This window comes from Athene cunicularia, unplaced genomic scaffold (genome assembly GCF_003259725.1).
Source record: "Athene cunicularia isolate RWA unplaced genomic scaffold, athCun1 SCF_48, whole genome shotgun sequence".
Taxonomy (NCBI): domain Eukaryota; kingdom Metazoa; phylum Chordata; class Aves; order Strigiformes; family Strigidae; genus Athene; species Athene cunicularia.
The window spans coordinates 32,015-46,007 of NW_020799477.1; the positions used below are offsets into that span (position 1 = coordinate 32,015).

Here is a 13,993-nt window from a genome sequence, read left to right on the forward strand (position 1 = left end):
CCCCCCAGTTCCCCCAGCCGCTCCCCAGCAGACCTGTGCTCCAGACCCTGCCCCAGCTCCGTTGCCCTTCTCTGGCCACGCTCGAGTCACTCAATGGCCTTTTTGGGGTGAGGGGCCCAACACTGAACCCCCTCAGCGAGGGGCGGCCTCCCCAGTGCCCAGCCCAGGGCTCAGATCCCTTCCCTGTCCCTGCTGGCCACGCCAGTGCTGACACCAGCCAGGATGCCGTTGCCCTCCTTGGCCCCCTGGGCACACTCTGGCTCATTCTCACCCCCCCAGTCCCTCTCTGACCGGCAGCTCTCCAGCCACTCCTCCCCAGGCCTGTAGACCTGCTGGGGGTTGTTGTGGTCCAAGGGCAGCCCCCGCACCTTTAAGATGTGAGACTGGAAGAAGCCGCTGATGTAGCACATCCTTCAGCACAACACAGAAAGCAGCATCTCCCCAGTAATTTTAGGAACAAAACTAACAGAAACATGGTGAAAGAAGTGACACTGCACACATGCCCCGTACCAGTATACTCACGAGGAAGATTATGCTGGGCAACTGAAATACACAAGTCTCTTACCATGGAAGAGGAATTCACATGTCAACTGCAAAGTGTCTGAGTTTGCTCATCTAGAGCATCAGCGTTTAATGAACCCCCACACCAAGCCCCATTATTACTGTTTATTTGAACAAAGCTCCTCCGAGATGAAACAGGCTGAGGAGAGAGGACTGGCAGCTGGCAGACAGGAGAAGGGGATGACAAGCAGCTGAGGCAGCTGCTGCCTGACCTTTGCAGCCAGCGGGTAGATGAGGACACAACCCTCGGGTCTCCTAAACGTTGTTCCAACCCACCCCACCTACCAACGTCCCCCAGCGTTACTGAATTAGCAAATGTTAAACATCATTACAAATCCACAGAAATCCCATTATTCCTGTGCCCAGTAAAAATGCCTCAATGTATGTACAAACCAGCGCAATTTAGGGAAAGAAGAGCCTGCGGAGGGATTTACCAGGGTGGTAACAGCACGTCACAAGCTCATGGCCCTTGTCCCGAGGCTGCTAGCCATCGGGCGATCGCCGGGAGCCGCCGGCTGTGTCGCTCCCAGCTGGAGACGTGCTGTCAGCAGGAAGGGTTTAAGAAAGCACCACCCTAAAAGACAACTCATGCCCCACCTGCACGTACAGAAGAGCCCTCACTCACTAAAAGTGCTAGTAAACAGTTCTCTGGTTTATGAAGTTCCTCCAGCTAAGAGCAGCCTCCTGTGCCTGGGTTGTATGGAACACCCACAGCGCTCACCAGCAATTTCAGTCTGAGGTTTTAAAATACAATTGTTCTCCTCATCAAAGTTTCATGAATGTTTATTTGCTCTATTTCTCTCTTTAAAAGTTTTATTTCTCCTTGTTTACAACATGGAGAGACCCCAGATGCACTCTGCAAATTAACCTGACCTACATATTCAGTCTTGTAACACTTTTTTTTTTTTTTTTAACTGAACAGTTAGCTTCCCAGGAAGTATGTCAAACTAATTAATGCAAAGTCACAAGAAAATCCAGCACAAATTGAAGTCCTGTACTTCCTATTTGTATGCAAGTTGAAATACATACAAACACTGAACCAGTAAAATAATCCAGTCTTGCTGAGATTCCAAACAAAGTTAGTCCACGGGGTGTGTTTTTAAAAAAATTAATATAAACAGCGTAATTTTAAAGGACAGAAGAGACATGCGTTCATGAATTCCAGTGTTTTTTCAACTTGTGATCATGTAGCTCCCCAAGGGACCTATGGACTGAACAGCCCGTGAAATAAGAGCTAACACCAGCACGCCTATTGTCAAACAGGTTTCAAGTTGCAAACAAGAGTGGTTTAACTGGAAAAAAGATTCATTCTAAAAGTCAGAAATCGCTCGCACAGATTCATCAGTGACATAACACTGCTCAGTCTCACTCAGTTACTGTTCTATGACACCCAATAACTTTGCACTAACTGAGGCACAGTTAGAAGAAAGGTTCAGGATGAGGCTGCTGACACCATCAGTCTTCAGACATTTTTACAGAGTTTACTCTCATTCTCATGAAAAAATTATCGATATTACACCACTTACATTATTATTATTGACCTTAGGACAAAACCCACAAAAGCACTCCGTGGAATTTTATAATAAAAATATGACACCACTAACAGAGCTTGACAGTGAGTGACACGGGATAATTAAGTGCATTAATTACCGCTTGTTTATAATAGCACCAGATTAAAAACAACCTGTAATCAAAAAGCAGTTACCTCTTTGAGGAATGAGACTCAGGGTTCCAGTCAGGGTATCTGTTAAATGTTAAAAATACAATCGTTAGCGATAAAGCCACGTTTGCCATCTGAACAGAGTTTTTGCTTACATGCAGTAGCTTTTACAGAGAAACTTTCCCATTCAGGACTCCAGAAGCACCAAGTGTCGTCTCATTTTTTTACCCTCAACGATCCAAAGCCAATTTAGAAGAGCAGTCAGACACCGACAAGCCGCGTTAAGGAAACCTGACACACTTTCACAGACTACGTGCATGCACCGCAAACACTTTTTACACTAAGTGAACTTTTTAAACAGATTTCTTACTGTTGACGTAACTGGCGGCAGCTTTCAATGTGAGAAGGAGTGTTCTGGTGCAGAATCCAGTCCTAATTGGAGAGAAGACATCCAGAGAAGTCGCATTAGCATGTAAAACATCAGCCTTTGACCACAATTTCTAGTCACGTGTTGTCATACTTCACTTTCCACCAGAATTTACTTCACAAATGATCTGACGTCAAGGTCAGATTTTATTTTAAATTTTAAATCACTACTCTTCACACAGAAGCCTGAAACACTTATGGGTTATCCAAAGCTGTTAAAGAACACAAAGGAATCTAAGAGGAAGTTGAACAAAGTGCATCATATGAAATGAATCTGTTACTTCCAGCAACACACTGGGCTGTTGTCACCGCGATTCTAACCCAAAAGGTTGATCCAACAGCCAGCTGTATTAGAAGAAAGAAAACTATTAGCAGTCTTCACAGCTTATCAGACTGATGAACACACAGACAGCAAATTAAGCTGAATAAATCAGAGAACCTGACACAACATAGCAGCTTTAAGGCAAGTATCATTACCACGGAGGCACGGCTTTTCATGCCTTCAATTCACGAACGTTCACTCCTAATATTATTACAAGTAAAGGTCAATCCAAAAGTCTGATGGAATTTTTCACACACACACACACACACTGACTTCTTTTAATATTAAAAAAAAAAAAAACTGAAGGAAAAGTTTTACTTGGGAATAACTGATGGGTTAAGCATGAGACAAATCCAGACGTACAATGCAAGTCCTCAACCTTGAGAAATACTTAAGCCCAGGTTTAACCGTAAACACAGAATCAGTCCCCAGCATGGGAAACTACGCCTGAAGGCTTTATTCTAGTAGTATTATTGTTACGATGATGAAAGCAAACTGACCTGCTAGTGAAAGCAAGTGCTGTAGTCAGTTTGCTATGGAGAAGAAATATTGCATGGTTTAAAGCTGTAAGGCATCGTATGGCACCAAGGATAATCATTAATCATCCGTTTAAAAAAAAAACTACTTTTAGCTGCTTTAATATTTTAAAATAGATAACAATGGCTGAATAATGCAACTGACAGGCAAGGCTTCATAAAATAATTTGCAGTTGGGAAATTCCATATCACTTGTTCTAAGCGCATGCTGGTTTATAACACAAAAGATTACAGAATGCATAGTTGGCAGTATCAAACCCTCTTGTTTATTGACAAAAATGCTGAACATGCTGGCTAAAAGAAAAGCTCGTGATGGTTTACTCAAAGCCTATGAGGTGGAAGAATTAATGTGACCAGGGCCCAGTTAGTTTTGTGCATTTTGGCAGCAGAGAGAACGTGGTGAAAACAGCTGGTCCTTGCACTTACGCTATCAGCCTAGCGGCACTGAAATGTGCTACAAGACAGCTACCCAAACTATTTGTACCCCAAGTGTAAAAAGAATAGGGTTGAAGGAAATTAAAATACATTTTAAGCACAAGACTTCTTATCATTGCCTGAAGAGACAGGCTGGTTAACCAATCTTAGAAAGGCACTGAAACGTTTTACTAGCCGTGTTCATAAAAACATTCTAGCTGTTCAAAGTCAGAAAAATATTACTCAGAGGACACTGCCTTGGGCTCACTAGCTGAACCAAGGCATGTTAAGAGTTGAACAGACTGATAAAAACAACTTGCAGCTGTAGAACTGCACGCACGCGCGCAAAGCACGAGCAATTCACCATTCTACGCTTGTTTTTTTCCTAATAACATGACATTATGAAGTCATCTCATTCTCAGGAATGCTAGTTTTTTGGAGTCTTCAAGTTAGACAGAAAAAAAGAGAAAAGATTACTCAAGGGCTAAAGCAAATTAGCTGGTGGAAAGGAAATCGGGCTTCAAGTCGCCCAGTCCCGCGGTGCCAAGCGAGGAAAGCGCGCGCGGTGTCTGCGAGGGCCCAGCCAGGCCAGTTTGCTTCCAAGTGTCATTAGCCACCAGTCCAAGGAGCATTAACGAGGCTGGCAGGCCTACAAAGAGATATTCTCCTCCCTAACAAACGCAACATTCTTCTCTTCTTCAAGTCTTCATTATGCCAAAGGCCTCTTGCGTTTCATAGAATTACAGGAGTCTCGATTTACGTATATTCCTCCTCCAATTAATTCCTTGCCCTTCTCAGTCTTCAGAAATATTCCAGTTCCTCGGGCAAGTCTGTCCCCAAAGACAGCTCCTTCCCCCCAAAGGACAGGGTCCCTTCGCAGCACAAACGCTCCATCCATCACATCCCAGTGCGAGTGACAAGTTGCAGCCAGTTTCTTACAGCGGACAAGCACTGGAAAAAAAACCTCCTGCTTCTTGTGGATCACCCCAAAACAGGCCCCAAAGCAGAAGCTGACAGCACAGAGCGTCTCTAGTCTCGCCTCTGCTGCCAGTAAAAAGGGAAGAGTCACACACAGGGATAGCACCTGCACGTGTCTGTGCTGGTTTCACACCAAGGTGTTACGTAGGAAAACTAGGAGGAAAATGGAGTAGACGCCGTTTTGTCCCCTTACCTCAGGAATCACAAGCACAACCCTCCGTGGAAAACCAGGAGTCCCCACGACCTCACACCATTTACAGCCCAAGCAGACAGACACCCTCACTTTAAATCTATTTAAGCTAGAAAACAAAAATTGTAATACAGAGTAAATACGATCCCTCGTGCTGGCAACGTTGCAAAGCTATTTTGTTTTCCAGAAGTGACGTGTGTTTGAAGGCACAGAAATCACGCTTTGTTATTCCAATACATCCACCATTTCAAGTTGAAAACAAAGCTGCTCTGTGCAGTATTCATAAAATGTTTCGATATGTTGGGGAGCTGTAAATATGTTTGAAAGAAGACAACACTGAGGGGGGAATTCCATCTAACCGAGGGCAAAATTGGGCACTCTTCTGGGAAAAAGTGCCGCAGGACAGAAATGCACAAATTTTTTGAGAACACCTTCTACATTAACAAGTCACCTTGGTGTCAATTTTCCAAATTAATTCTTGAAAGCTCAGAAAGCCCACCGTGCTCAAGTCTTACAACACAGTAGCCACAAACACCGTCCTAACACAAGAGAAAAGTAAGGACAAACCTTGCACATTTCTGATACTGCTCCAGTAACAAGCAGCTTTCAAGAGCATGGTCACCACCATTTACCACAAACCCACAGTATTTTAGAAAGGTGAACAGTCCGTTGGAGTCGATACCTGACTGAAGGACCACAGATAGCCAAGTACGAAGTTGCACTGCTGGTTCAAAAGGCAGGACCTCTCCCAGCTTGCCTCTGAACAAACCCCTCAGCAAGACCCAAACGAAGAAGCCAGAGGCATCGCCAAATCATCGAGGCTCCCGCCACCTATTGCTAAAGATCCACTGAACAGTTCCGATCAGAAAAGAAATGCTGCACGGAGTCTTTCCAAAGTCTACTGCATGAAACAGCTGAAGTATCCCTCACATTCAGCCCTGGACTGCAGGCAGCTTATCATGCAGCTGCTGACCTGTCGTGTGTCACTGCACAGAGGATTATATCCACATGCCTTAAAAAGTTTCAAAGCTTAAAAAAAAATATGTATTTTTCATGGACAGATCTACAACAGCTACGCCATGCAGATGGCAGATATTTTAACTTTTGACTTCTGAAGAGGATATCTGCAAAAAAAAAACCCAACTTCAAATACATATAAATAGTTCTGTAGAAGAGGCGTCCAGGAATCTGTTCAGATTACAAAAAAACTAGAATAAACATTTACTTGCTTAGCCGTATGACACTCAAAACAACTCTGCGTTCTGGTGTACTGCAGACATCTCACAGCCATCTTCGGTTTTGATTTCATCAGACCTCAGTAATTAAGCAAGGTAAATACTTAAGAAGAAAGATCTATGGGGAGAACTTGATTGGATGCTTCGGGGAACAGCAGAAGCATTTTTCACTCCAGCCAAAACTCAGGCAGTGCTTCCCTGGGTTTACGGGAGAGCCAAGTTGAAAAAACAAGGGGAATCTGGTTCAGCTGATGCAAATACAAAGTTTTAGCCACCAACAGTCACTTCAGGGGCAGACTGACACCAGGAGCAGGAGCTGGGTCTCACATCCAGCCCTAATCATGTCATTTTAATAAATTAATGCCAGATAACACACTTGAATTCTCTTCTGATAGGCAACACAGCTTCTGCTTCAAGCCTGGCAAGAAAATGAATCCTGGATGAGTTTGTTCTGTTCAGGCGTTGGGTGAAGAGGTTTCCTCATTCCATGTCCTTCGCCAGCTTCGCCCGGTCTCGTTCCACGTTATCCGCTCTGCTCCCCTACTTTCTCTCCAACGTGCCACGTTACACAGACACCTGTTCACAACACGGCCTTCTTAAACCTGGTCGCAGCTGGGCACCACACACCAGACACCCTCACGTCTCATCACTCTGACCTAAACCCAGCTCTGAAGATCCAGTTCAGCTACAGGTCTTGTGGGGAGAGCAGAGGCCCACCCAGCCCCTCTTCTCCCCCGGCACACAGCTGGGGAGGGCCAGGGAGGCGCGTGACAAACCCCCAGCTCCAGCCCTCTGCTCCCTGAGGACTTCTTGAGTCATCAGCAGGTCTCTGCCCAGCCTCTGAAGGATTTTATTCCATGTTCTTGTCATTTCTTCAACGAAGGTTTCACAATGTCGCAGCAAACGGTCTCTACGCTCTGCGTGAAACAACCGTTTCCTAGTGAAGTCACACTGCCCACGACTATTTGACTCCACCACATCGCTTCCCCATCGCTTCTCTTCCAGTTTGGAGGTGCTGGCTCACAGGCGTCCTCTAGAACAACTTTAAAGACAAAAAAACCTGCACGTCTAAGTCATCTTTAACCACCCAACCAAGACAAAGACAACTGTATTTGTAAAACTGAAAGTAAGAGGATTTCTTCATTCTTCGCTATTCACAAATACGCAAGACTAACAGTTCTTGAACAAAACTTTTATTTTTTGCAGGAAGAAAAAAAAAACAACCCTAACTCTTCTGGTTATTTTGCAACACTGTTGTCTAAACACAGCTTGCCCCATGAGGTCTCAAAACAGTCTGAGCTGCCTACGCAACAGCAGGTGTACGTAAAGAAAAAAATACTATACAGAATAAAGTTAATATATGCCAGAAGCAGCCGTGACAGGGAGAAAAGGTTCGGATGAGGCTGTCTGGAGAACACATCCTACGCGGTAGTGCCATTAGGACAAGAAGTTACAACCCTTCATCTCCCCAGAAAATTTCACAGCTAATTTGTCAAGCTGTATTTTTAGTAATAACATTTGCTTCGTTTCTGAAAGCACCAGTAAGCCAGCTACTGAATAATTCACGTGGAAACAGATTACACTTTTCCAAAGCGCTTCGTCCATTTATTACCACAAACCCAAATTTGATGCCCTGCTCAACTGTGACACAGTTTTATTTTAAATCAGACTTGCCTTTAAGCCTTCAAGTCTGCCCAAACAGCTGCGCTTCCTCCTGGCCTTCAGTGCTTCCAGTGTGAATGTACTTGAAAATTTATTTTTGCTCTGGACCCCCTAATGCAGCTATTCAGTCCCTTTTTGAACACACAGCATAAATAGGGCCTCATAATCTTGCGTCATTTTGCCAAATTGCAAAAAAAACCCTCCCCCCACAGGCTCTCCACACGTTTGCTGAAGACTATTTAAAATTTAAAACGCACAAAGCTAATAATTTTATTTTTTTTTAATTACATTCCCTTGTATTTTTGACGTGTCAAGCCTAGGTCTTTCAAGAAAAATCCACAGCTTTCAGAATGCTTTTCTCTCTCCCAGTATTCACCAGTTCCTTCCTTTTCTTCCTTCAAGAGCTGGAACTGTTATTTGCTTCGTAGCTGAAAGCTCGGTCAGATGAATGAGAGCATTTTGTGTGTCCCTCAGAGCTAGTCTTCAGTCTCTGGAATAGTCAGTGTCACCCAGACCACATTTGGAAGATAATTTTTGCAGATAAATAGGCTGCTTTGTCTTAATGCAGACTTTGCAGGAGGGGGGCTGAATACATGAACATCTCATCTACTCTACCAAGATTCAGCACACAATTTTTTCAGATATTTTAGGCACCCAGATGACGTTAGTATTACACTCCACTGATAAAGGGTTTGGTTTCTCATTTGAAATCCACTGCAGAAGACATAATTTTTAATATTTTTTAAAAATTAAAAATCAACGTGCATGGCAATTCTGAAATGCAATTTGGAACAGAACACGCTGTGCAGCAGTTACAATAATTTACTAGCACCGTTTCTAGGGTTGGGAAGTTTGCATGTAAGCACTCAAACTGGCGACCAGCATCACAATTCATTTAATGCACAGTAAAAATAAATTAGTTCATAAAACAGTGCAGCAGGTAAGATGCCGAGTACAAGTTTATGCAATAATCTTTGAAAGACACTCACCTTCATATGAGTGCATTCAATGTTACACAGAGAACACATATGTGGAAATATTCTTGGAGATGTAGCATAGTAGTCATTCATCATTGATGGAGTGGGCAATCTTTTTATCTTCTGGGCATCAGACTGGGAAAACACTGGCAGCCAGGATGCTTTCACAACACCGAAAGGAGACTTAATGGGCCCCTCAGCCTGTGTCTGGAAGGGTTTTTGTCCCGCTCCCGAGGCGCTGGGGGCGCCGGGCTGGCTCGTCCCCACTTCCCGCTGCGTTCGCTCGTGCTGGCTGATGGCTGCAAGGAGCTCAGCTGAAAAAGGCGGCTGGGTCATGGGTGGCATCATGTGCTGGGTATCAGTCTGGGGAAACACTGGCAGACACGGTGCTTTCACAACACCGAAAGGAGACTTAATGGGCCCCTCAGCCTGCGGCTGGAAGGGCTTTTGTCCCGCTCCCGAGGCGCTGGGGGCGCCGGGCTGGCTCGTCCCCGCTTCCCGCTGCGTTCGCTCGTGCTGGCTGATGGCTGCAAGGAGCTCAGCTGAGAAGGGCGGCTGGGTGATGGGCGGCATCACGTGCTGGGTCATCGACTGCTGGACCAGAGGCGGCATGACAGGAGGCATCAGGGGCTGCGCCAGGGGCGGCAGCATGGGCGGCAGCATGGGCGGCAGCACGGGCGGGATGGCAGCCTGGGCCACAGGCTTCACCACGGGGAGGCCAGCAGGCGCCGCGCACAATCCGGACACCTTTCCCGTCGCCTCAGCTGGATAAAACGATCGAGTAGTGGAGGAATCGTTCTGGAAGCCTGTGGGTTTTATCAAATCTTCCACTGGGAACACGGGATTACACGCCACGCTAGACGGCGGGACGCTCACGGACAGGTTCTGCTCCCGTTGGAAGTCTTCCCTGTTCTCGCCGCTCGACGCTTCGGGATTGTAGACGCGGGTTTCGAGGGGCTCTTCGGGCAGCGCCTCAGGATTATACGGGTGCACTTCAAGAGGATCTTCGGTGTAACTGTACTTGCTCGCGTGCCCGTAATCAATCACTTTGCTCTTGACTGCTGCACCGCTCGTGCCACCGATCGTGTCTTCTCCTCGGCTCTGAGTATGCAAAGCAGGTAAGGCCTGACCCATCTTACGGATCCGGATCTCTCGCAAGATCAGCGGCATGTTTTCAGGTGTCAGCTGATCATCTGGATAGCGACTGAGTTCCTCCAAATCTTCATTCGACAGTCCGAAACTCGCTAAAATGCTGGAAGCACTTTCTGGCGTGTAGCGGTTCTGGGCATTAGAATTCTGCTCCGAGATCCGTGCCGGGGCAGGTAGCTTTTGCCCAGTTGTCCCAGTTGCACAGGGGCTGCTATCCCAGTGACTCGTGCGAGGCTCTGCCTTCTGCTCCTGGTGCAGGTTCGTCTTCTCCTTCGCCTTCCTCGGATCAGGCCTATGCAGAGTTACCCGAACGTTTATCCTCTGGGAACCCGTCCACTGAAACGTTTCCTGGCCCGAAAATCTCTGCGAGGTCCCTTGCGGCGTGCCGGGCCCCGGCTTTCGCTGAAGCCCTCCCGCACCTCCTCCCCTAAAGGATCCCGGTTTGGTGCCAGACGGATTCGGTCCTCTCGGCCTCTGAGGTAAAGTTCCTCTCGGGCTAAACATTGCGCTTTTCAGAAATGCCTGACTGAACCAAGCATAGGGAGGTGCAGAACTGTTGGTAGCAACTGAGGTCAATTGCTGAAGAGCCAAGTGGGTCTTAATTTGTGCAAGCTGTAAAGGAGGAGGGCCCAACAGAAGTGGGCTCGCAATGCCAAGGTTCAAGGAATTCACAAGTGGTGCGAAACTTTCCAAGAATAACACAAAGCTGAAAGTTAAAAGACAAGTATTAGATTATTTTATCGTTTCACCTACTTCACGCAGTGGGTTCTATAACCGGTGAGAAAAACAACTGAAGTCACAAAACAGTATTTTTAATGACAATTTAGATGGTACTTTGGAATTCAAAACTCTTTGTTGAACAAAAACATTTTCTTTCACTGCATAAAATCTTAATATGCAGCGAACAGATAACAGATAATGAATAAATGAGCTTTACCCAACAAGTTCAATGTCACAGATAACTAGCGATGACACTCGACAGCATTTTCTAAAACTTGGTATTTTAGTTCTTAATGACAACACAGTTTGGATTTATTTACAATTACAGCTATTTTATGAGCAATAAGCCAAAGTATTAAAAACCCTCTCCAAATGTTTATGAGGTGTGAACTGTAAGCGAAACCATTACGTAGAGAATTCAAACCAGTTACAACTTGGATGTCAGGTCACCGTGGAATTGATCTGAAGACAGCACAGCAGTTTTCAGGAGGGACACTCCCACCACCGCTCTCACGGGTAAACTACTACACCCTGAAAGTATTCAAAGGGTGTGACAACAATATTTGAATTCTGTGACCCAAAACTTTCCGGTTCTCGGATGTCGAAGGCAAGATCTTACATTGAAACAGCTTTAAACAGAGAGGTGTCAAATCGTACAGAAACTGAAGCCGTCTACATACAAGCATAAAAAAAAAAAGCACAACGGCAACGGAAATGCCATCTTATTGCAGCTGAAGGCACTGAGAACCCAGTCCTCTAAGGCATGAATGTACAGATACAGGCAGAGTAAGACAAAGTGATGCTCGCACTGACAAAACCAACGAAATAGCAGCAGGGTTTTGGAAAGGCCCTGGTGTAGCACACGCAGAGCAAGCGCCAGGCGTCTGCCCACCCTCCAAACCTGCAGAGCCAGCACGGGCAGGAGCAGCCCCAGAGGTCTTCACTCCACCTGTCGCCCAAAACCGGATAACCTGCTGTTTTCATTCTTCTTACAGCAAATACATTAGGGCTGCAGGAGTTTTACTAGCAGATTTTCACTAATAAGGCTTGCAGACAGGCCTAGTTGTTTCTGAACTCGCACGCTGTATTTCTGCAGTGCTGAGGGTCTTGTCTCACCCACACTAACTCCATCACAGGTTTTCTTTTAAAGTCTCCCTTAAGTTGACTCCAAACACAAGTTTTTCACGTGAAAGGAGGCATGTCTCTCATGTTTGTGGTCTGTAAGGACTGAAGTTGTGAAGCTTGAGAACCCCAACTTAAAAAACAAAAACTACATGCAGTTACAGAGGGGTGAGCCATGAACAAGCTCCAGGAGACTCAAGATTTTCCAGCTGAATTTCTGTAACTTGTTACTATCTGTATGTTAAGCATTCTTTCCAAGTTCTACTAGCGATCATTTAATTGTAACTAAACACAAACTGATGTCAGGCCAAGGAGAAACAGTAGCTACAGAAACATTAAACAGATCTCTTCCCCGTTACAAAAACATGGGAAACCGTAATAAAGGATTCCCACCACACAACAGTCCCACAATTCTGGCCTCTCATCCAGGACTCCTCACCCAATAGCCCTCCTCCCTCAACAAATTCAATCATGTTTAAATGATATCTGCATGTTGGGCCGAGATTGTTCAAGACAAGTTTCAAAACAGACTATGAAACAAACATCCACAAAGCCATCTCTTGCCTTTCAGTTCCCTGGAACTCTCAGCCCCAGAGGGGAAAAAAAAAAAATAAACAACCAAACCAACACACAAATCTCTCAGCACATGGATTTGGAAAGTGGTTGGGGAGAGAACAATATCGAAGCCACTCATTACAAGCATGAATATGGTAGTAGAGCACATTTTTAAAATAAACACGCTGGTTTGCAAACTGAGCGTTAACTCGGGGGATGAGGGACCTCCCGGGGGATCTGTTCAGGAGCATCCTGGTTTCGCCTGGGACAGAGTTAATTTTCTTCTTAGCAGCTGGTGCAGCAGCGCTGTGTTTGGCTTCGGGATGAGAATGTTGATAACATAGGGATGTCTGAGTTATCACTGAGCAGTGTTTACACAGAGGCAAAGACTTCTCTGCTCCTCACCCCACCCCGCCAAAGAGGAGGCTGGGGGGGGGCACAAGGAGCGGGGATGGGACCTGGGGGGGGGTGGCTGACCCAGGGGGGTATCCCACACCAAATGGCGTCATGCTCAGCGCATAGAGCTGGGGCAAAATTGGGGAGGGTGGGATGTTCAGGAGATGGAGCTTGCCTTTCCCAAACTCTACACATGACAGAATCTGGCTTTCCTGGGAACGCTGAGCCCCTGCCTGCCCATGGGAAGCAGTGAATTAATTCCTTCTCTTGTTTTGCTCGTGTGTGGCTTTTGCTTTCCCTGTGAAACTGCCTTTACCTCAACCCACAGGTTTTCTCACTTTTACTCTTGTGATTCTCTCCCCCATCCCGTCGGGAGGGGAGTGAGAGAGCGGCTGCGTGGGGCTGAGCTATCAGCTGGGCTTAAACCGCAACAGTTTTACCAACAGTACTCCAAAATGGGGAAAATACACCTTCCAGTTTGGATACTAAAACCTTACTGAAGTAAAACTGAGACCCAATATCCTGTGTTCAACAGTAACCAACACTCGATGCCACAGACCATGCTGTAAGTTCATGGACTTTCTCCCAAGTCCTGAAACTTTCTTCAGTCAACAGTCTAAAGGCTGTAATGTCATGTTACCCGAGATGCTAACTAAACAAAATAATCAAGAGACTTTTCTCAGAATCAACGAACAAAATGCTGTAGCTTGCTCAGAACATGGTGATACTGGGCCTGATAACTTACCCTCCAAAAATGTTAAAAAACAAATCCCCTCCAAAGTGGATACTCCTTAAGCAGGATCGTGAGGGGCCCTTTCTCAGCCTCTGTGGAAGACACAGACCAAAACCAACCTCTGGGTGAACAGAGAGACGTGGCACCAGTGCTTAAAACTGCCTGCCTGGGTCAGGAAAATAAGGGAACACGTATTCAGGATTTCTCTCTCACACTGTAACTGTTAGGTTCTCCATCAATATTAACTATTGGAGAAATACGAAAGACAGGTTTATTTGTCAGGAGACGAATATGAGCCAGAGTGTGCCCAGGGGGCCAAGGAGGGCAACGGCATCCTGGCTTGTGTCAGCACTGGCG

At 45.8% G+C, this 13,993-nt stretch overlaps 1 protein-coding gene across 1 annotated transcript in view; it reads right to left on the bottom strand.

The window, feature by feature from the left end:
• ZNF638 (zinc finger protein 638) overlaps positions 1 to 13,993 on the bottom strand; it is a 46,972-nt gene that overhangs the window by 31,582 nt on the left and 1,397 nt on the right. The window contains exons 3-5 of the mRNA XM_026867471.1: positions 8,974 to 10,816; positions 2,592 to 2,653; positions 2,265 to 2,305 (exon numbers count right to left, since the gene is read on the bottom strand). Of these exons, the coding sequence (XP_026723272.1) occupies positions 2,265 to 2,305; positions 2,592 to 2,653; positions 8,974 to 10,816 (1,946 nt within the window). The remainder of the gene's footprint in view (positions 1 to 2,264; positions 2,306 to 2,591; positions 2,654 to 8,973; positions 10,817 to 13,993) is intronic.